At 39.6% G+C, this 21,710-nt stretch overlaps 1 protein-coding gene across 1 annotated transcript in view; it reads left to right on the top strand.

Moving 5' to 3' along the window:
- The window catches only part of npr1a (natriuretic peptide receptor 1a), a 41,522-nt gene extending 20,401 nt beyond the window's left edge, over positions 1-21,121 (top strand). The window contains exons 6-22 of the mRNA XM_042435807.1: positions 5,086-5,180; positions 5,693-5,828; positions 6,105-6,189; positions 8,793-8,913; positions 9,003-9,077; positions 9,211-9,288; positions 9,628-9,732; positions 11,999-12,070; positions 12,301-12,460; positions 12,972-13,127; positions 16,089-16,257; positions 17,049-17,195; positions 17,309-17,432; positions 18,049-18,117; positions 18,447-18,621; positions 19,120-19,218; positions 20,646-21,121. Coding sequence (XP_042291741.1) covers positions 5,086-5,180; positions 5,693-5,828; positions 6,105-6,189; positions 8,793-8,913; positions 9,003-9,077; positions 9,211-9,288; positions 9,628-9,732; positions 11,999-12,070; positions 12,301-12,460; positions 12,972-13,127; positions 16,089-16,257; positions 17,049-17,195; positions 17,309-17,432; positions 18,049-18,117; positions 18,447-18,621; positions 19,120-19,218; positions 20,646-20,794 — 2,015 coding nt within the window. The 3' untranslated portion in view covers positions 20,795-21,121. The remainder of the gene's footprint in view (positions 1-5,085; positions 5,181-5,692; positions 5,829-6,104; positions 6,190-8,792; positions 8,914-9,002; positions 9,078-9,210; positions 9,289-9,627; positions 9,733-11,998; positions 12,071-12,300; positions 12,461-12,971; positions 13,128-16,088; positions 16,258-17,048; positions 17,196-17,308; positions 17,433-18,048; positions 18,118-18,446; positions 18,622-19,119; positions 19,219-20,645) is intronic.
- The last annotated feature ends 589 nt before the right edge of the window (positions 21,122-21,710 follow it).

Consider the following 21,710-nt stretch of genomic DNA (forward strand, 5'->3'; position numbering starts at 1 on the left):
AATCAAAACTGAAAACCTACCATTATTCACGTCATTATGGCCTGCCCTAGAACTTTGTTGGGTTCAATCTTTTAACATGGATGTTTTTAATGTAGTGATTACTTTAACTGCTTGCTGCATGTTTTGTCCTATGTCTTCTCTTTAGTTGTAAAGTGTGTTGGGACAATGCTGCATGCTGATTCTGCACTTTAAGTAAAAAAAGATTGATCGATTGAAACAAAGTAAACTGAACTGAAGGAATGTAGTGAAGGATTCCCACACAGACAATATATCAGATCAGAATAAGTGTATCCAGGTGTATCCAGGTGTGTCCAGGTGTGTCCAGGTGTGTCCAGGTGACCTCTGACCACCTCTCTGCTATCAGTTTCTGAAAAAGAACAAATGTAGTTTTATTGTTGAAACCAAGAGGTCAGACATGAGAAGCAGACATGAAACAGTTTCAGCAACATATACGATGCCGTCAGTGATTGCAGCTCTGCATATGTGCAGCTCTCATCAACATGAGTGAAACAAAATGATGAAGATATGCGACTCGATAATTAACCCTTGGCAACTCTCATTTACCCAGTTAAAGCTCACGTCATTGCTAAATTGTTAAAGACCTAAAATGCTCAAAGACGTTCTTTCTGTGCAGAAAGGAACTTATCACATCTGTTCAACCAATCAAAGACTAAATGAAAGGTTTTTGTATTGAAATTAAAAAAAACAAAACATGCATATATGTGTTGCACAGCGAAAGTATTTTAAAGGTTTTTGAAGTGGAAAAGATGACACCCTGTGACGTCTGCTCATAAACGTTTATACACTAAAACTGGATCAAATATTCATTAGAAGGACAACTGACAGTTACACATGTACAGTATATCTGTATTATATACTGTATGTCCACACGTCTGCTAAAAAGCAAGTTAACTTTATTTGGATGATTCCAGTTTTATGTGCATGTTGCTGTTTTTGTTATCTGTCTGATGATTACTGGGAAGGAACAAGCTAGTCAGACCAGACTGGACTACACTGGTCTATATGAGGCCAGTTTGTTAGGAGAGACGACAACAGAGAACATGAGAGTGAGTGTGTGTGTGTGTGTGTGTGTGTGTTGATGCTGCTGATAAACAGGCTGCTCTATATTAGATTGTTCTGCTTTTATCCACCAACACACACTGAACACAGTCAGCGGTCATTAATCACTGAGCATGTGCGTCACAGGAGGAGGAGGGATGGATGGATTGATGGATGGAGGGCAGTAAACAAGTGTGAGTGATGGAGGGAGGGACAGGTGGAGACAAACATGATGCAAGACGAAGGAGAGAAGAGGACATTTTGACAGTTTAGATGATGAAGAGATGAAAAAAGAGAGAAGAAGTTCAGATGTGTTTCACTCTTCAGCTGGGACGCCTCGTTTTGTCCAAAACTCTTATTCAGTTATTTGGTTTATGATCATAAAAAACAGAGAGATCGTTCTGTTCAAAAGACAAAAACAGTTTGCAGTTGGTTAAACTGTATGAGAAGTTCACAGAAAGTAAAAATATGTATTGATTGATTGATTATTTACTGCCTCACAGCTTTAAAAACTTCACAAATTAATGACTGTAAACACTCATGCAGACAGACAGCAGCAGATCTGTGATCTAATTATCTGAGAGAGACGACGCTTAGCTGGAAACAAAACTCTGAGCTTCAAACAGTCCAAGTTTCTGTGGATTCACAGAGAAAAACGTTGAAAGTGTTGAAAACACCAGAATCAAAATCTACACTCAATCCTTTTTACCTTAAAAACACGTCTTCTTATAGAACAGAGAGATTTTATTGTTTCAGGGCAGATAGATCAGATAAAATAAACTTTATTGTCCTCTTCAGGCTTCACAGAGAATTTATCTCCAGACAGACGGAGCTGCATCTTTCAGATGTGAAAAAACTAAAATACTATACTCCTATAAACTGTAAACCTCTCTGTGACCCTGTAACGTTCCATCACCACAATAGTTAACTGCTGCCGGTTAACATCTTAAAGGACCAGTGTGTAGGATTTAGTGACATCTAGTGGTGAGGTTGCGGATTGCAACCAATTGAATATCCCCCTACGAGCCTACGGTGGCTGCGAAACTAAGGAAAGTCCCTCTCTACAGCCAATGTTTGGTTTGTCCATTCTGGGCTACTGTAGAAACATGGAAGTGGGCTCCATGGAAGAGGACCCACTCCCTCTGAAGATATAAAGGGGTATAAAGTCCGTTCCAGTAGATACCACGAAATTCTACAAACTGCACCTCTAATGGACGATGGAACAAATGAGTTTTTACAACAGTTCAGTCTAAACTGTCTGTCAGAAGGTAAGCATTCAGAGCGGAAGATGATCATTTATCAGACGTCTCATATATAAACTGAACAGAATGTGTTCTGTCCTTCTTTAACCTCCATAACATTCTGGATAAGACCGGAGCTCAGACTGTGATTGGCACTGACAAGACCGTCCTGCCAAGAAAAGCAACACAATGGTCGTAATGTCAGTGGCCAAAAACAACCTCTAGCCATAGTAACTGTGAGGGGGAGCAGTGGTGCAGTTCAGATGATGTATATATATGTGGACGGATTTCATCATTCAGAGGAGGAGGATGGATGGATGCATTAACCCAACGGTGGACTTTGCCGCTGATAGACGCTGTTTGTGCTACAATCGTCCCCTAACTTTAACCTTGTGGTTATTATTGTAGCCATGATGACAAAGGTGACCTAACTTTAAGGAAGTAATAACTTTAACCCACACCACATGTTTCTCTAACCTTAACAAAGTGATCATTTTAACTCAAACCATGATCTTTCCCTAAACCTAACCAGACATTAACCGCAGAGTTGTCACATCATAAAACATCATTATTGTTTAACAGTCATGTGTAACGGTTTTGGAAAGCACAGACAAATGATGTTATTCTGGCGACTACTGCCGATAGAGGTGCCAGATGAGAAAACGCTGCTATGTGTTGTTCTGGAGTCACATGATCTGGAGTTTAATTTGGAGGACTGGTTGGTACTAACGGGTTACTGATTAAACTCTGAAATTGACTGATAGAACAGAAACATGAGTCTCTGGTCATCACTGTCAAGTCTCAGCCTTCTGAAAAAAAGCAACGTCTGCTGTTGAACAAAGACTGTCAACATGTCAGGAAGAATGTCAGCGTATACCTGAAGGCAGCGTTTCACACTCCATATGTTAATGTTCACACCAAAACTAGCTGTTAGCTGTAATTATCTGCTTTGGCTTCTATGTTTAAGATCAAACTGCCCCTTCTCAGTAACTATCTATGACTAATGACACTTAATAACACTGTATTGCATTTAAAATCAATATTGAACAAGAAAATGTTAGTGAAAAGGTTTTAAACTCAGGGCTAACGTTAGCTGGTTAGCTAGCAGCACCATTGATTATTTAATGAAAAGAAAGCCCCCAAACATGTGACTGCTGTTTTTACTGACACTATTTAACTCTTGACTCTTTATAAAAAATCTCTTTATCTCCATCTGCTGTTTTGCACGACACGTTTCAGTGCGGCGAATTTGTTTTGACAAAAACAATAATTTAGCTGCTAATGATAGCATCAAGCTAACTCTAATGTTTATGTCTTGTGGGTTCTGGTTAAAACCACTGATGCTAAAGTCACTTTAAAGGGAAATTATGAAGCTCTGACTCATTTACAAATTCATTCAAGTCAAACAGTTTCATGTGATGAGCTGAGGTTGGTTGTTCGTACCTCACACTGCAGTTAACAGCGCTACGAGCTCCCCTGATACTACGTAGAGTTTTCTATCTGGAAGAAACCAAGTAGCCTAAACAGAGAGGGGGGGTTTGTGTGCAGCAGGCAGAGTTAAATACCAATAAAAACATACATAGAAGAGAATTTTGTTAATATGCTATGTTATTAAGGCTAATTAAAACAATTTATTGAATTTAACAATTTCTAAAATCATCTGATCTCAAATATATAAGAGGGCACATGTCTCTGTATGCGACATATTTATAAGAACAAACCAACAGACAGCAGACAGAGGCAACAAAGGGTCCCAATTGAACTTGAACTGGAGACGTTGTGGCATCCAGCCTTTTTCTAGAACATTTTACTGAATACAGAAACCCGTAATTTAACACAATTAAACTGCTGCTGAGTTTGAACGATCAATGATAATAATAATACATTTTCTTTATAGAGCATTTTTCAGAGATGCTTTACATGACAAAATGAATATTCAGTCTGTCAGGAGATTCAAGTGAACAGAAAACAGAACTGATCATTAATGTTCTTTAAAGAGTTCATATTGTTCTCTCTGTGGTTTTCTGTTATTTATATCCTGTTCTGATGTCGGATACTAAACATGTTCAAAATGTACGAAAACATAATGCAGAGAATGAAATGCTGCTAATGTGACCACACACACACATACACATACATACACGCTCAGTCCCTCAGGACTCGTGATGTATTTTTCTTGCCAGAGCGCTGATTGCACTGAGGTATTTGAGGTGAACAGGGTCGGTGTGTGTGTGTGTGTGCGATATTTTTTGTGAAATTCTTGGTTGTCATTTTCTTGGACGACTTCAATCAACAAAAACATCTGTGTTCATTCACTCATTTTCTGTGAATAATATGTTGTTGAAAATTACTGAGTCAGTCACATAACTCAGATAGAAAAAATAGAAAACAGACAATGAAAGAAAAAAGGAAAATATAAATAGATGCACATGTTTTCACGACTTAAAGCAGACGGTGTGACTGAATATAAACATTTTATATCAGATGTTAGATGTTTGTGAACTTAATATAACTTTAATAATTACCTGTTTGTTTGCTGCTCTGTGCTTTGTTGATATTAATTTTTAGAACGTCATGTCAACCATTTATCAATAAGTGTGTATTGTTGTGCTTGTGTTGTTTGAGCTATTTTTACTTGTTTGTTTTTATTTATTTTTACTTTAATGTGTGGTAGATTAGCAACTGACAGGAGTCCAATAAAATGAACAAATATAAAATGAATAAGTATAATAAAACAGAAGAAAGAGAACCGTATGTTTTAAAAGCTGATGTTTTGTGTGTGCAGGAGTGATGGGAATGGTGGAGATGGACACGTTGGGAGACAGACAGATGGACTTTGCTGTCTGGGACATGACGGACTACGAGTCTGGAGAGTTTCAGGTAAACACCTTTGACTCGTGATGTCATCACCTGAGAGAAAAACACACTGATGATGCTAAACAACAACATAAACTCATGTCAGCATTTTTTTTTGTTTGTACAGATTTTATTTTATCAAACTCTTTTCAGCTGTCAAGTCTCAGTTTTGTTTTGAACTCAACCTCGTAAACTCTCTTAAAATAAAGGCAACTGAACAATGCTGACTGGTGGATTTTCTCTCTGCAGACTGATTTTCATAAAAATAATGTAAAACTAAAGCTTGTCTCTAAAGAAGGAAATCAAATTAAAATGAATATCAGGACATGAAGTCAGCAGGATTTATAGTTAATGATCTGAAACATGAAAAAAGCAGAATTAGTCCTTATATTTAAGTTTGGTCTCAGGTTGGACTGATGTGAGTTCATTGCCATTAAATCAGACTAACATGAACCTGTGGAAACATGGCAGGTTCAGTCCAGGTGTGACAGTGTGTGTGTGTGTGTGTGTGTGTGTGTGTGTGTGTGTGTGTGCAGGTGGTGTGTGTGTATAACAGCAGTAAGAACCAGCTGGTCATGCAGAGTGGGCGGAGCTTCCAGTGGCCTGGTGGCTCTCCACCTCCAGATATCCCCGAGTGTGGCTTCAAGAACGACAATCCAGCCTGCCTTACACGTATGATACACACACACACATTCATATTTGTATTTCCTTATTATGAAGACCCTCACAGACATCATTCATTTCCTACCCCCGACCCCTAACCTCCGACAGCCCTCTGAAGAGGGGCCCCCCATTTCCAAAAGATGTCCTCACTTTTAAAAAAGTCCCATTTCCAAAAATTGTCTTCCCTTTTAAAAGAGTGTCCTGCTGTAATTGTCCCTCACAAAATTACCCCCATGCACATTTACTGTACTAAGTATGTTCTAATGTCTACGTCTTTCTCTCCAGGTACAATTACAATGCATCAGATGGTTGCCATAGTGATCTGCTTCGTGTTTGTCATCATTGTTACCATCACCGTCTTTATCTACAGGTGAGACCCACACACGCACACATTTGTACATATGTATACTAGTGAGGACCCCTGTTGACATAATGCTTTCCCTACCCCTAACCTTAAACTGAATCTAAAACTAACTCTAACCTTAAAACCAACCTTTAACCCTCGGTGAAGGTTCAGCCCAAAGTGAGAACCAACCAAAATGTCCTCACTCACTCCCAGGGTCTAAAACTCAAATGAGTCCCCACAAAGATAGACGTACACGACTACAAACACACTTTTTGGTGATTTGAGCTCTCACTTCTCTCTTTGACTTTTCTGTTTTCTCTTTTCATTTCTCTTGTCTGTCGTTTATTCCTCGTCCCTCTCTTCAACCATCTCTCATCTCTACCTGTCTTTCTCTCTGTCTTCCCCTTTTCACATGTTCTCTCTCATGTAATAGAGAGATGAGACAGAAGGGATGTGGTATGGATGTGTAGATAAAATGAAGCAAGATTCTTCAACAAAAAACAATTCAACTACACACATAAACTGGGAAAATATTTAAAACTACTTTGTTGTGTTTTTGTATCACTCCAACAGTTTCCTGCAATGCTAAACAAACGATAAGCAGGGTCTGGCCCTTGTTCTCAATGTTCTCATTTTCCAAAAATCTGCTCACTTTGTAAGAATTATCCTCACTTTTAAAAAATGCCCAGACTTCCCAAAGAATGTTCACACTTTTTAAAAATCTGCACAAAAAACAATGTTACAAATCAACAGTCAGTGACTTAAAGATAAAATAACAGTGGGCCCAGAATGGAGCCTTGTGGAACTCCGCTTAAATGGGTCACTTGTTCCCAAACTTTTTTCCTGACTTTTCTCTAATCTTTCTTCTTTATTGCAACATATTCAAATTAAGTGAGCCTGACCCTTTAAATCTAACGAGTCTGAGTCTGTCAGGTGAGGAAATAAAACTATAAGGTTTTAACTGTTTAGCTGAAACTGAAAATGTTCTCATGTATGTAATACTACTTTTGTAGTTTTGGTGACTGGTGTTACAGCTGTTATAAATTGATTCTGTTTTGCATTTATACAATAGATTAGATTAAATATTATCATCATATAAGTGAAAATGATGAAATAACTTCTGTATGATCTGAGTAGTTTAGAAATATTATTGTGTGTAGATTTAATCTGTTCTGTGTAACATTTTCCATCAATAAATCATCAACACTCTGTGACACAGCAGTCTAACAGGTTGAGGTGCTGTTCATGCAGAGATAACAGAGCAGCAAATGGTTGAAAGGCCTGATGGGAAACATTAGTGCTTCTATTACAGCTGTGAGATGTTCTTGTTCTGGTTCTGGAGTCATTGAATCACAGTACCGATGATATATTGATTCATAAAATGATACACTGGCCAGGTAGTTGAGGATAACTGGTGTTTAGTTGGCCTGGTGTTTCTTCAGTTGTTCACGAAATGTTAATAAACTCAGCTGCAGAGAAAACTTTGATGACTATTGATTCAGCAGTCTGTGATCACAGGAGGTTGTTTTCTTCAGGTCTTGATATGGGAGGTAAACATGGTAAAGGTGCCAACACATCAGGTAACTCAAGATGGTAACTGCCAGTGTCACTACTAAGTTTAATTTACACATTGAATGAAGGTAGATGCCTCCTACCAGAGGAGTTCCTTACAGGGTCTAAGAGGAACCCCATGCTGTTACAACAGCTGGAGGAAGGGGAGGTAGCCCAGAAGTGAGATTTGTAGAGAGTTACTGGATTCTGAAGGACAAAGTACCATTGATCACTTCAGTCAGGACAATCTTATTCCTTTGTTCTAACATTTGAGCCTGCTGGGCTGCCATCCAGGTCAGGAATGGGAGGAAGTGATGGCCACAGGAAGTGATCAACCAACCAATTCATGGTTGTGGCACAGTGCGCCGTTTCCATGTGCAAAATAAAAACACAGATAAACATATAATAAATAGCAACAAAAAACATACACAAACAAAACCTTGCTTCATACATGTCAAGTAGCAGCAGCTACAGCATTATGTTTTTCTGTGTTGCTCTCTAGAGATGTCACCATTACTGCAGTGAGTCAAAGTGTAATTCAATGACTATATTTCAACATTTTAATTTTTTATTTATTTATTTAGATCCCCATTATGTACTGTATTGCAACAGTGGCTACTCTTCCTGGGGTCCCCAGCAGGTAGCAGGTTCCACAGGACATACTGTATCTCCTGGTAAAATATGTACAGAAGTAATTAAAACACTGCACCATTATCTCACAGGTTTACCAGTCAGTAGCTTATTTACATCCATCTACAACCTGGAGTAATCAATTATACAGGGCATGTTCCAGGGCCCTGAAACATTTAGGGGTTTTCCACCATATTCCCACCCTTGGAGTCTAACAGGGACCCCCTGGACTCTGTTTCTGTCTCGCTGCTCAACTCACTCGTCTGTTTCTTGTTTATCCTTTACCTCACCTCTCTCTCTCTGTTTCCCCTGCCCCACTTCTGTCATCACACACACTGACTCTACAAACACAAACACACATGATAATACATCCACTGTCCACCACAAACACACACACACACACACACACACACACACACACACTCGTCTTCCTGTCTGTCCAACAGGAAGCTGAAGCTGGAGAGCGAGCTAGCAGCTCAGCTGTGGAGGGTTTCCTGGGATGATGTCCAGATGAGTAACCTGGATAAAGTCCTGCGGAGAGCCTGCAGCAGACTCACCATGTCTCTGGTAACAATCACACTGACTATTAAACATAATAAACATGGTTTCTACTCACTGCTGACTGATTAAAACAAATTTATTTGGTTTCTCTGCAGAAAGGATCCAACTACGGCTCTCTGATGACCATGGAGGGAAACTTCCAGATCTACACTAAAACTGGATACTATAAGGTCTCTAACCGCCTTACACCACCTAACAGCTAACACTGAACACACTCCTCTGACCACTAATAGTGCTGTAATGGAAAATAACAGTGTGGTTTTATGAGTAAAGTGGTAATCTTGCTGAATTTGTCTCCTGCAGGGAAACCTGGCAGCCATAAAGTATATCAACAAAAAACGCATGGAACTGACCAGGAACGTTCTGTTTGAACTAAAACATGTAAGAAATCTATCTATTTACTAACAAGCTACCGATGGACCTACCTTACCTTACCTACCTAACTACCCACCATACAACCTACCGACCAACCTACCTACAGAACTACCTGACTCTCCAACCTACCTACCTACCTATCTACCTACTGACCAGCATACCTATCAATCGATCAACCTACCTACTGAAGGACTGAGCAACCTACCTTCTCTCAGAACTACTGACCCATCTACTCTACCTAAGTTGACCACTGAGAATCGACGGTTGGGGTTTGGTGCCTTGCTTTGAAATAGCATGCCGATGTTCTTGGTGGGATTTGAACCAGCAGCCTTTGTCTTCCTGCAGATGCGTGATGTTCAGAATGAACACCTGACCCGCTTCATCGGCGCTTGCATTGACCCACCAAATATGTGCATCATCACAGAGTACTGTCCTAGAGGCAGCCTGCAGGTACAACAAGCCCAACTTTCTACACTCTATACCTGTCTTTACTCTTCTCTCAACTTTATACCCTCTGTACCTGTCTATACTCATCTATACCCATATTTATCTGTCTTTACCCTCTATACCTGTCTATACCCCTTTTATCAAACCTCCATACCCCTCTTTACCCATTTTTACCTTCTGTACTCCTCTGTCAACTCTCTATACCCCTATAAAGGCTGATTTATGGTAGGTCAAGCGACACTTATCAAAATTATGTTTTTTTGACAGAAAAGGTGACGCATGACACTTTCCTTTCATGCTGCACACCTGGTCTATTTTGGTCTGTAACTTGTAACATCCTTGTTTAATCAGTCCCGGTCGGGATGATATAATATAACTAATCAAGCCGGCCGGAGTATAGTGTCTTGTTACCATGGAGACGGCTGAAACCTTTCGCTGAAGCATAAATTGCGCAACTCTTCAATTTCTGTTGAACGACACTTATCAAAAGTGTACAGCGACCTACCATAAATCAGCCTTAACCCCTTCTGTCAACTCTCTATCCTCTATGAACCCTTTATACATGTCTCTACCTTTATATTTACCCTTTATACCCCTCTATTAACCCTCTATATCCCTCTATAACATTTTATACCCATTCATCAACTCCCTATTACCCTCTATACCCCTCTATCAACCCTCTATATCCCTCTGTTTAGCCCTCTGACCTCTCTGTATCCTTAGATCTTATTCCTTTATGTATCCTCATCTTTAATATAATGTATCAGCTGTCTATCAGCTCCATGTATCTTTGCAGCAGTCCTCTAACATTCCTTCATACATCAGACGATCTCTCCACCTCTCAGTTCGTTATCTGTCAGCGCTGTAACCTAGCAACCTCCCAGCACGGTAACTTAGCAACATGGGAGCACATGTCAGGCTGCTGTAGGTTGATGTGAGCTGTGTGGGGTTTGGGCTGTTGCCAGATGACCGTCGAGTTATTTTATGCACTGAGAGGAGGAAGGATTCATCACAACAGACCATAGAGGATAAAAGAAATACAGAAAAGTCTTGTTTACTGCTCCACAGACAGTGAAACCTCATTTAAATACTAAGATTACACTGTTTTATCTGCTGAAACCTTTTAGTGACAGTGATTACATTCACTAAATTTAAAATATACCTTCACATATATTTAATGACTGTTAGTTTAATGACTCTGCAGTTTTCTGTGTTCCTGGTAATCCGGTCTCTCTGAAGTTTCCTTTCTGTGGATGTTTCTCCTGACGAGAATCGGTCGATGCACACTCTGTTATTTCTAACAATATTGTTCTCAATGGTCAACTGCCAAATTTAAATAATCTGACTCTGATCCAACTCCAGCGTCTGCCAGCTCATGTTAGTATCAAAGGAGGCTGTAAGAAGTTTGTAGTTTCCTCCTTCAGAGAAAAGCAGCTGTGTTCAGTTAAAGAGGATTCCAGTGATTTTACTGCCTGCAGATTAAAGTATCGAAATATAAACAGAAGAACTGATACTTTTTGTGCAAACTAGTTATGGTTCTTGTGCACACAACATAATTTACTATAGATTAATATGTATGAAACATGTAACCCTTTATTAATGATTCATAATGCTGGGATCGCATTCACACTGGATAGGCTTTGTGTATATCCCTGAACAAAAGACCAAGTACACAATCATAAATCATCATAATAAATTATTATGAATAATTAATAAACATTTTCTAACTCATCAGGTCTGCAGTTATATTTAATAAGTCATTCATGAAAATAATTAAAGTCTGAAGTTATAAATTGTTAATGAATAGATTTCTTTCTTCCTTTATGTTCAAGAGCAGCAAAAATGTAATTGTATGAAATGCTGAGATGAAAAAATAACCTGATTAGTTGAGTTCTCTTCATTATATGGCGGCTGTGTGCATCTGAAGTTGGCAGGCTGTATGTTAGAGACACATATGAATTTATAGTAAATTGTCTTGTTCACACAATACAAGATAAAAAAGAATCACGTCTCAGGACTTTGGGGGCTCTGTACTTTTACTTTATACAAAAATAATCTCTTCTGTGAAACACGTCAAAGCTCTCAAACTGCTCGGTGAGAAAGATGTTTTTCTTCCAGACATCAGAGTGTATAAACCTGACAGAGAACAGATCACACACAGAAACAGAGATGCATGTATACACACACACACACCTGCACACTGACATCATAATGACACTGTATCGACTGTGTGTGTGTGTGTGTGTGTGTGTGTGTGTGTGTAATTCAGGACCTGATGGAGAGCGACAGCATCACACTGGATTGGATGTTCAGATACTCCCTCATCAATGACATTGTCAAGGTAACAGTGTGTCGCTGGGGTGGGGCGGGGCAGAGCTGTGACGGGCTGGGCTTACAGAGAACAGACATGTTTCTATGGAGACGATGCACTGACATCACCTTTTCATGTGGCCACCAGGGGACACTAAAGACTCCAAAATACCCCCCATCTCTTTGAAAACACACACTGAACTCAGGGATAAATACATTTAACCCAAATAAAAACAGTTTTGCTTTTTTTTTGTTATGTAGGGCATGGCGTTCCTCCACAACAGCGTCATTGTCTCCCACGGCAACCTGAAGTCATCAAACTGTGTGGTGGACAGTCGCTTCGTCCTGAAGATCACCGACTATGGTCTGGACAGTCTCCGAAACTCCAGCTGCCCCGAGGACACACACGCATACTACGCCCGTAAGACAAACACTTTTCTACTTTCACTGCTCCACTCCGCTAACATTATGGTGTTTTCCATTGTTTTGGGCGTAGTCACATGTTTCACTTCCTATAAATTCCTCACAATAAAAGTCTCCTGTTTTATTTAGTCATTTAAAAGCTTTTAATTTGAAACAGTAAAGCAGTAACTCAACACAACTCTGATACTTAAAGCTGGCCAATCAGAACAGAGTGGGCTCATCAGGAGGGGGGCCTTAAAGATGGACTGTGAAGAGACACAGTGTATATTGAGGGGCTGCATAAAGGCCCAGTTCAAGTCAAATAAGGAGTTTTTTGAACTGTGAATTATGCAAAGCTACTAGTGGAGTAAAAAAAATAAAAATTTATGGCTGTAAATTAGCATAATAGGTTCTCTTTAAAAACTGTAAAATAAACTGTTATTGCTTTCGTGTTACCAAATTTTGATGGAACCATCTGTTTTGTGAAAGTGTTAATCAAGTAAATAAAACACACACACCTGTCCGTGCAGGTAAGCTCTGGACGGCACCAGAGCTGCTGAGGATGGACTGTCCTCCTCCCTGTGGGACTCAGAAAGGAGACGTTTACAGTTTCGGCATCATTCTGCAGGAAGTGGCTCTGCTGAGAGGAGTTTTCTACCTCGACACACACACTCTCACTCCCAAAGGTCAGACACTGTGTTCATGCTCTACTCACCATGTGGGGACATACGGCTGCTCAGTCACACCGTGCACACAGAATAATAATAACAACTGGAACCAAAAACAGTTCTTCTGAGTGATGCCATACAAGAACCATTTTTGGTTCCACAAAGAACCTTTTGGAGAAGGGTTCATTGATGAACTATTTCTGTGGATGGTTCTTTAAAGAATACCCAAAGGTGCCTCAAAGAACCATCAAAAAATGGTTCTTTGAGGCACCTTTGGGGATATATGGTTCCCTAAAGAACCATAAATAAGTTATTTAAGGAACCATTTTCAAGAAAGTTCTTTGCAGAGCCAACTTGTTCAGTAAAGAACCCTTTTTTCTACAATGTGAATGATTCTTTGAGGATATTAAATTTAAATATTACATGTAGGGTGAAAATGAATGAATGATCTGTTAGCATTAGTTTAGTTTATTGATATTGCTATAAAAATCAAAGCATTTCAATTAGGGCATAACATTTGAAGTACAATACAGTTGAAAGTACAGATACCAGCAACACAAAAAATATGATTTACATACACACATATGAACATATCTGCAAACAAAAACTGAATTCGATTTAAATTTTCTGTATCTGAAAACCACATATCTGGACAAGTTAAAAAGGTAAAAAATTCTGAGCAAAACCTGTAATATTATCAGCATTACAAGACAATTGCACACATACATCATGTATGCAAATATGCAAAGGGTGATTACAGCTTGAAAAGGGCAACCCATCAACAATTAGAATAAATCAAGTAAAGAGAAGAAAAATGTCCACTTCAGATGAGCACAGAAGAGCCATGTAATGATGGACTTCATAGTCACGAACCCACATTGGCAGTCAAAGTATCAAGCCTCAAGATGAACACCTCTAAAAATGAAAACAGAACTTATGTGCACAGGATCCGGCTGCATTATGATCTCGTTGGAGATGATCACAGAGAGCAGGACGGTCTCCCTCCCTCCTCTCGGTTTCTCACCAATTACTAACACGGAAAATTAGTTTTGCGGTATGTACTGAGAAAAAGTGAAATCAAATCAAATGGATCGTTATTTTTTTATTTTATGTCATCACTTACCATCAAATAACTCAAATAAGCATAAAGAACCTTTTCATACTACAAAGAACCATATGAAATACCTGAAGAACCATTCACTAAATGAAGTAGGTTCTTTATTCGGTCATCGTCCTTTGTAGAACTACAAAGCCTTTTGTAGAACTATTATTTTTCTGAGAGTGGGAACAAAAAGCAGATTCCTGCATGTAAATCTACACAATTTAACATTAAGACTTAAGGTTTGAGTAGGTCACCAGTGTGTTTGTGTGTGTGTGATAACAGTGTAGAATCTGTTTATTTAAATTCTTCTGTGACAGCTCGATAACACGCTGCTGTCATCACACACACACACACACACTCATCTATGTCAACATGTCAGCGATGTTCTCAGAGCAGCATTAACTCTGTCTGAGTTCCAGCAAACACTGATATGTTCACTTAAGTTTAGTCAAAACAATCAAATAAAGTAAATAAGTTTTCAGGTTAATGTTATTGTGATATATTTAATTTGATCTCCTCACAGATCTCTCAGTATCAGTGTATCTGTGGTCTGATCAGTAAATGTTGAAGATGTGTTTGAGTTCATTTAAAAACAGTGACTCTTTTTTTGAGTTTTTTTTACACTGTAATATATCCCAAACACTACAGTAAATATCTATGTCACTGGTAAATCAGCTGATATATTATCTGATTTTTTTCTCATCTCGATATTTAAAATATAATATTAAAAGTAACAAAACCTGAAGTCACAAAGCTCAACAGCCAGTTTTTTCAGATGGATTTTGAACATCACATCAGATCTGCAAACATGACCTCATGTTGTTTACAAAATGTAAATTTTTGTTGTTATTTTGATGTTTGAAATGTGATTAATATACTAAAATAATTCATAACTTAAACCAAAAAGCAGTATAAAAAACAGAGTGAGGTTTATTATGTTGCCATTACATTTAACAAGCAAAGATCTAATTTCAAAACTATGAATGTCATGAACTAAACTAACAGAGAGAATTTTATGAACTTTAGATTTCCTGCATCTAACAAGCTGCTCATAACATCTTGATATGGATTTATTATTAATGTAGTAACTGAGGCTGTTTGAAATGTGTTTATTTTACCAAAAAATATCATAAATGTAACACAGAATCAAAATCAATTTAAACAAAAAAGATAGATAGATAGATAGATAGATAGATAGATAGATAGATGGCACCCTCCAGTGGACAATGTGGTTGTTGGTGACGGTCAGAAACTCTTCACAAAGGTCGGATCATGTTACTCTGAATACCCTGGACTGAGCTCAGCAGCTTCAGTCAGCTGGATCTCGTATTGGAATCAGCACTTTGATGTTTTCAGAGTAACATGAGACAAGATCAGATCAAACTGCAGGAGCATCACTCAGAGAATTGATGACACAGTAATAACCCTGTACAGTCATCAGGACGGGGTCGTCATCATCATCATCATCATCACAGTGTGGTCTGGATGACAGGTCAGAGACCAAACATCTCAGAATGACTCTGAAAGTGAAACCAGAACTAAAACCTCAAAGACGTCACTGATTTAACACCAGAAATTTCTGTGTAATTATTATTACATGGAAAGTATAAATTATCATGTCATGTTGTAGTTTCATGACAACTGCAGTTTCAAATATAAAACCACTGAAAAACATTTTAAAAATAATTTGGCATGCACTGATATAAATAAATGTAAATGTAACTTTGTAGTCATTTAGAGTCTCCTTGTGGTTGTTCTTGTCTCTTTGTGGCCATTGTGGTGCTTTTGTGTTTCTTAAAGCAGTAATGCATCCTTACACAGACACCTTTCCATGAATAATAATGAAGAGGCTGTTTCTATCTGTCTTACCCCTTCAGAGATTGTTCAGGCAGTGTGTCAGGGTGGTGTCCCCCCCCTCCGTCCCTCCCTCTGCTCCCACAGTCACAGTGAGGAACTCGGAGTCCTGGTCCAGCGCTGCTGGAGCGAAGAGCCGAGCGACCGACCCGACTTCAGCACCGTGAAAATACTGCTGAGGAAACAACACAGGTAGAGAGAAAGACAGGATGAGATACTGCTGAGGAAACAACACAGGTAGAGAGAGACAGGATGAGATACTGCTGAGGAAATGACACAGGTAGAGACAGACAGGTGGAGATACTGCTGAGGGAACGACACAGGTAGAGAGACAGACAGGATGAGATACTGCTGAGGAAACGACACAGGTAGAGAGAGACAGGTGGAGATACTGCTGAGGAAACAACACAAGTAGAGAGAGACAGGTGGAGATACTGCTGAGGAAACGACACAGGTAGAGAGAGACAAACAGGTGGAGATACTGCTGAGGAAACAACACAGGTAGAGAGAGACAGACAGGTGGAGATACTGCTGAGGAAACAACACAGGTAGAGAGACAGACAGGTGAAGATACTGCTAAGGAAACAACACAGGTAGAGAGAGACAGGTGGAGATACTGCTGAGGAAACAACACAGGTAGAGAGAGACAGACAGGTGGAGATACTGCGGAGGAAACGACACAGGTAGAGAGAGACAAACAGGTGGAGATACTGCTGAGGAAACGACACAGGTAGAGAGAGACAGGTGGAGATACTGCTGAGGAAACAACACAGGTAGAGAGACAGACAGGTGATTCCTACAGAGAACAATGATGTGTTCTTTTAACTTTAGTAACTGAATTATCTTTCACATCAGAACTTTAGCTTCCTCACACAAAATAAGAAAACAAAATACTGGACTACATAGTAACAATTTACTTTTCTTTACTGCAAAACTAAAACACACACTCCCTCTTCTTCACCTGTCTGTCCATCTGTTGCCAGGGGTTACGGCTCCAACATCCTGGACAACCTGCTGTCTCGTATGGAGCAGTACGCCAACAACCTGGAGGAGCTGGTGGAGGAGCGAACACAGGCATACCATGAAGAGAAACGCAAAGCTGAAGCCCTGCTGTACCAGATACTACCACAGTAATTATACTGCAGTACTATGAGAGGCTTCCACAGTAACTATAATGCAGTACTACCACAGTAAATACTGCATATGAGTATTATTTGCAGTACTGTCACTGTCTGTGTTGCAGTTCGGTGGCCGAGCAGCTGAAACGAGGTGAGACGGTTCAGGCCGAAGCTTTTGACTCTGTAACGATCTACTTCAGCGACATCATCGGCTTCACTGCCCTGTCTGCTGAGAGCACGCCACTGCAGGTCAGTAGAACCCAGTTACAGGTCAGCAGAACTCAGTAGAACCCAGTAGAACTCAGCTACAGGTCTGTAGAACTCAGTAGAACCCAGTTACAGGTCAGCAGAACTCAGTAAAACCCAGTAGAACTTAGCTACAGGTCTGTAGAACTCAGTAGAACCCAGTTACAGGTCAGCAGAACTCAGTTACAGGTCAGTAGAACTCAGTTACAGATCACGAGAACCCAGTTACAGGTCAGTAGAACTCAGTTACAGATCACGAGAACCCAGTTACAGGTCAGTAGAACTCAGTTACAGATCAGTAGAACTCAGTTACAGATCAGTAGAACTCAGTTACAGATTAGTAGAACTCAGTTACAGATTAGTAGAACTCAGTTACAGATCAGTAGAACTCAGTTACAGATCAGTAGAACTCAGTTACAGATCAGTAGAACTCAGTTACAGATTAGTAGAACTCAGTAGAGCACATGCAGTTCTTTAAAGCGTCACATCCTCTTGTTTACCTTTATTAACCTCTCTGGCTCCATCTAGTGGTTTGACTTGTTACTACAAATTAAAATGGCAGATTTCATTCATTTTCATGTAAACATTCAGAGTTCATTTATTTATTCGTTACATGCAGGTTGTGAACTTGTTGAACGACCTCTACACCTGTTTTGATGCCATCATCGACAACTTTGATGTTTACAAGGTAAAAATACAGACGGTTCCCCTGCTGTCTTTATGCTAAGCTAGGCTAATCATGTCCTGAACTTGTCTCTGTACCAGATACTGATAACCATCTGAAACATCAGGAGTCAAATCAGTTCTGTCTAGTTATCTGTTTATTTAGCACAAAATCACACATTCACCTCAAAGGGTTCACTGTATACCCTTTGACTGTATATATATATATATATATATATATATATATATATATATATACACACACACATATACATACATACACACACACACACATATATATATATATATATATATATATATATTTATTTATTTATTTTTTTATTTGCACCTCAGGTGGAGACGATCGGTGACGCCTACATGGTGGTGTCGGGTCTGCCGGTGAGAAATGGGAAGCTGCATGGTCGGGAGGTCGCACGCATGTCGCTTGCCCTGCTGGATGCCGTCAAGAACTTCAAGATCCGACATCGACCAAACCAGCAGCTCAAACTGCGTATCGGCATACACAGCGGTCAGTGTGTGTGTGTGGTATAAAACCTTTTGTGTCTCCAGAGGGAGCTGATGATGTCACTGATGACATCATTAGCTGATTGGTGGGGGCTAAAGACTACAAGTTTGAAAAGTAAAAAAATCTGAGGGTGTGGCGTTAGAAAGAAGTGAGTTTACCAGACCTCTGTAGCTCCTCATCTCTGCTCGAGGCTAGCAGCTACAGGCTACATTAGCCATTACTAGCAAAACACACCCCAACCTCCAGGTGCAATGTGGATAATGTAGACGCCAGGTTTTGACAGGATAAAAAAAAGCCAATATCCCTGGTTCTACTGCATCAATTTTCATCTTTAAAAAAAAAAAAAAAAACTGTTCATCATGAGTCTGATGATGTTACAGGATTGAAATGATAAATCTGTTGTGTTAACTCTTTAAACCTAATTTGTCTGTGTGTGTGTGTGTGTGTGTGTGTGTGTGTGTGTGTGTGTGTGTGTGTGTGTGTGTGTGTGTGTGTGTGTAGGTCCAGTGTGTACAGGTGTGGTTGGGCTGAAGATGCCCAGGTACTGTCTGTTTGGAGACACAGTCAACACGGCGTCACGCATGGAGTCCAACGGAGAAGGTAACAAACACACACTGTGCAAAAGTTTTAGGCACTAAAAGTAAAGTGAGGATGCCATGAATAGTTTTTATTGATCAGTTAACTTGATACAAAGTTCAGTAAGCAGCAAAATCCTAAAGTAAATCAATATCTGCTGTGAGCAGCTTTGCCTTAAAACAGCAGCAGTTCTCCTCGGTTCACCTGCACACAGTGTTTCAGGCACTTGGCAGGTCGGTTGTTCCTGCATCTTGGAGAAGTTGCCACAGTTCTTCTTCTGTCTCTTCATGTTAATCCCAGACTGACGCCATGATGTTGAGATCAGAGACCATCTGTTGCAGGACTCCCTGTTCTTCTTGTTGCTGAAGATAGTTCTTTATGACTCTGGCTGGATGTTTGGGCTCGTTGTCCTGCTGCAGAAGATCAGACGCCTCCCTGATGGTGTTGCAATATGGAGAAGAATCTAAACTTCTAAAGTGCCTAAAACCTTTGCACCGTACTGTATATCCAGATCAAAACAGAATAGAATACACTTTAATGTCCCTGTGAGGACATTTGTCTTCATCATCTACAATTCAGACATAAAACACCACAGAAGTCAAAGACTTGTACTAAGAGTACACCTGTACCTCACTGCAGCCAGGTGGGAAGTGTTAAGTTACTCTTTTAAGTTGCAATACATGATATTCAGCCACTAGATGTCGCACTATAGCACCAACCTCTCAGACCAAAACAAATGTGTGTCGATTATTTCCGGGGAAAAAAAGAAGAAAGCCGACAACTCATGAAACTCAGATCAAACTGTCAAACTAGGCAGAGCTGATCGAATATGGATCAAGACAATGTTACTGTGTTGCCTGTTTGTGCCTCAAATGTTTTCAGAAACATATTTTAGTGAACTGTTTAGCTGTAATTCGAGAAAGTTTGTGACGCAGCCGCCATCTTGGAAACGGACACGGAGGGACTAACACGCATGCGCAGCCAGCACAGCTACCAAAACAAAGAACAGAGAAGCTCGGATAAGAACACACAGAGAGAGAGTGTGACTTCATTCACTGCTCAGGTCGCCATTACTCTGTGATATCGCTACATAGCAAATAGTTGTTTTCTGACAGCTAATATGGCTAAATATCGTTTATTGTTGGAAACCACTGGTTTCATCTTTAACAATGTGTTGTATTTTAAAAGCTTGTTATATTATCCATTGTGTCAAATCTTCATCTGAAAAGTAACTAAAGCTGTCAAATAAATGTAGTGGAGTAGAAAGTACAATATTTCCCTCTGAAATGTAGAAAGTAGCATCACATGGAAATACTCAAGTTAAGTACAAGTACCTCAACACTGTACCAAAGTTCAGTACTTGAGTAAATGTACTTAGTTACTTTCCAGCACTGCTGTGCAGCAAATGTTGAAGTGATGTTTCTCAGTTTGTTGATTTCGCCTCTCTGCAGCTCTGAAGATTCACTTGTCGGAGGCGACTCGGCTGGTCGTGGAGGAGTTCAGCTGCTTCCAGCTGCAGCTCAGAGGAGAGATTGAAGTGAAGGGCAAAGGTCGCATGAGGACGTACTGGCTGCTGGGAGAGAGCAACAGCAACAAGTGACCGAGAGAGAGAGATTTATCAGTGATGAGATGGAGAGAGGAAGAGTTAAAGGAAAGTTCAGAAAACATGTTTATTTGTTTGTGACAGAAAGAAACAAAGACAGAAAGATATCAGACAGATAGAAGGATGTTTGAGGTCAAAGGTCACACTAACACCAAACAGACTGATTGACTGACTGACAGGTCTTAAACACCTCCTCCTCTCTGATTGAACGTTTACCTCTGACATCATTTATCATGTTGACTTTGCAGAACTCAAACTAAAAAAACAGACAGACGAATGTTTTACTGTAAACTAAAACATCTGAAAACCAAAAGTTTAGTTAGTGTGTAAATACAGAAATAAACTGAGTGTGTTTTATTATCTGTGTGTTGTTATTGTTCAACCTGTAAACTGCAGACATTTTTATTTTCCTTCATTAAATTAAACAGGAGAGACTAAATGCTCTTGCTGGACCTGCGTCCTTGCAGTCTGACGAAGACACCCGAGGGCTGATTGGTTAGGGTTAGGGTTAAAAATATCAGGGTCAGAGCCAATCAGAGGCAGAGAAGGGGCGGGTCATACTTGGTATGCAGGCCCAGCAAGAGCATTTAGTCTCTCCCTGGAGACGACTCGTTTTCAGTTCCATAAATTCACGTCTAACAGAAACACAATGACTCTTTGTTTCTGAAACGTCCACAGTCCTCTCACTTCATGCTCACTTGCTCTTATTCTAAACAACTGTTGGACACTTTTAGGTTGTTGTTGGTTTTTACATGATTTCTCTGAAAATCTATAAGTCTGAATTCCGTCTGACATTAAAAAATACTTGAAAATAAGAACTGCAAAGTAGAAAATTTCATTATATAGATAAAACAAAAAACTTTTGTTTCAGAAAGCAGATGAGGTAAAAACTATCACAGACACTAAAAATGTG

Source organism: Thunnus maccoyii, chromosome 15, assembly GCF_910596095.1.
Source record: "Thunnus maccoyii chromosome 15, fThuMac1.1, whole genome shotgun sequence".
Classification (NCBI taxonomy): domain Eukaryota; kingdom Metazoa; phylum Chordata; class Actinopteri; order Scombriformes; family Scombridae; genus Thunnus; species Thunnus maccoyii.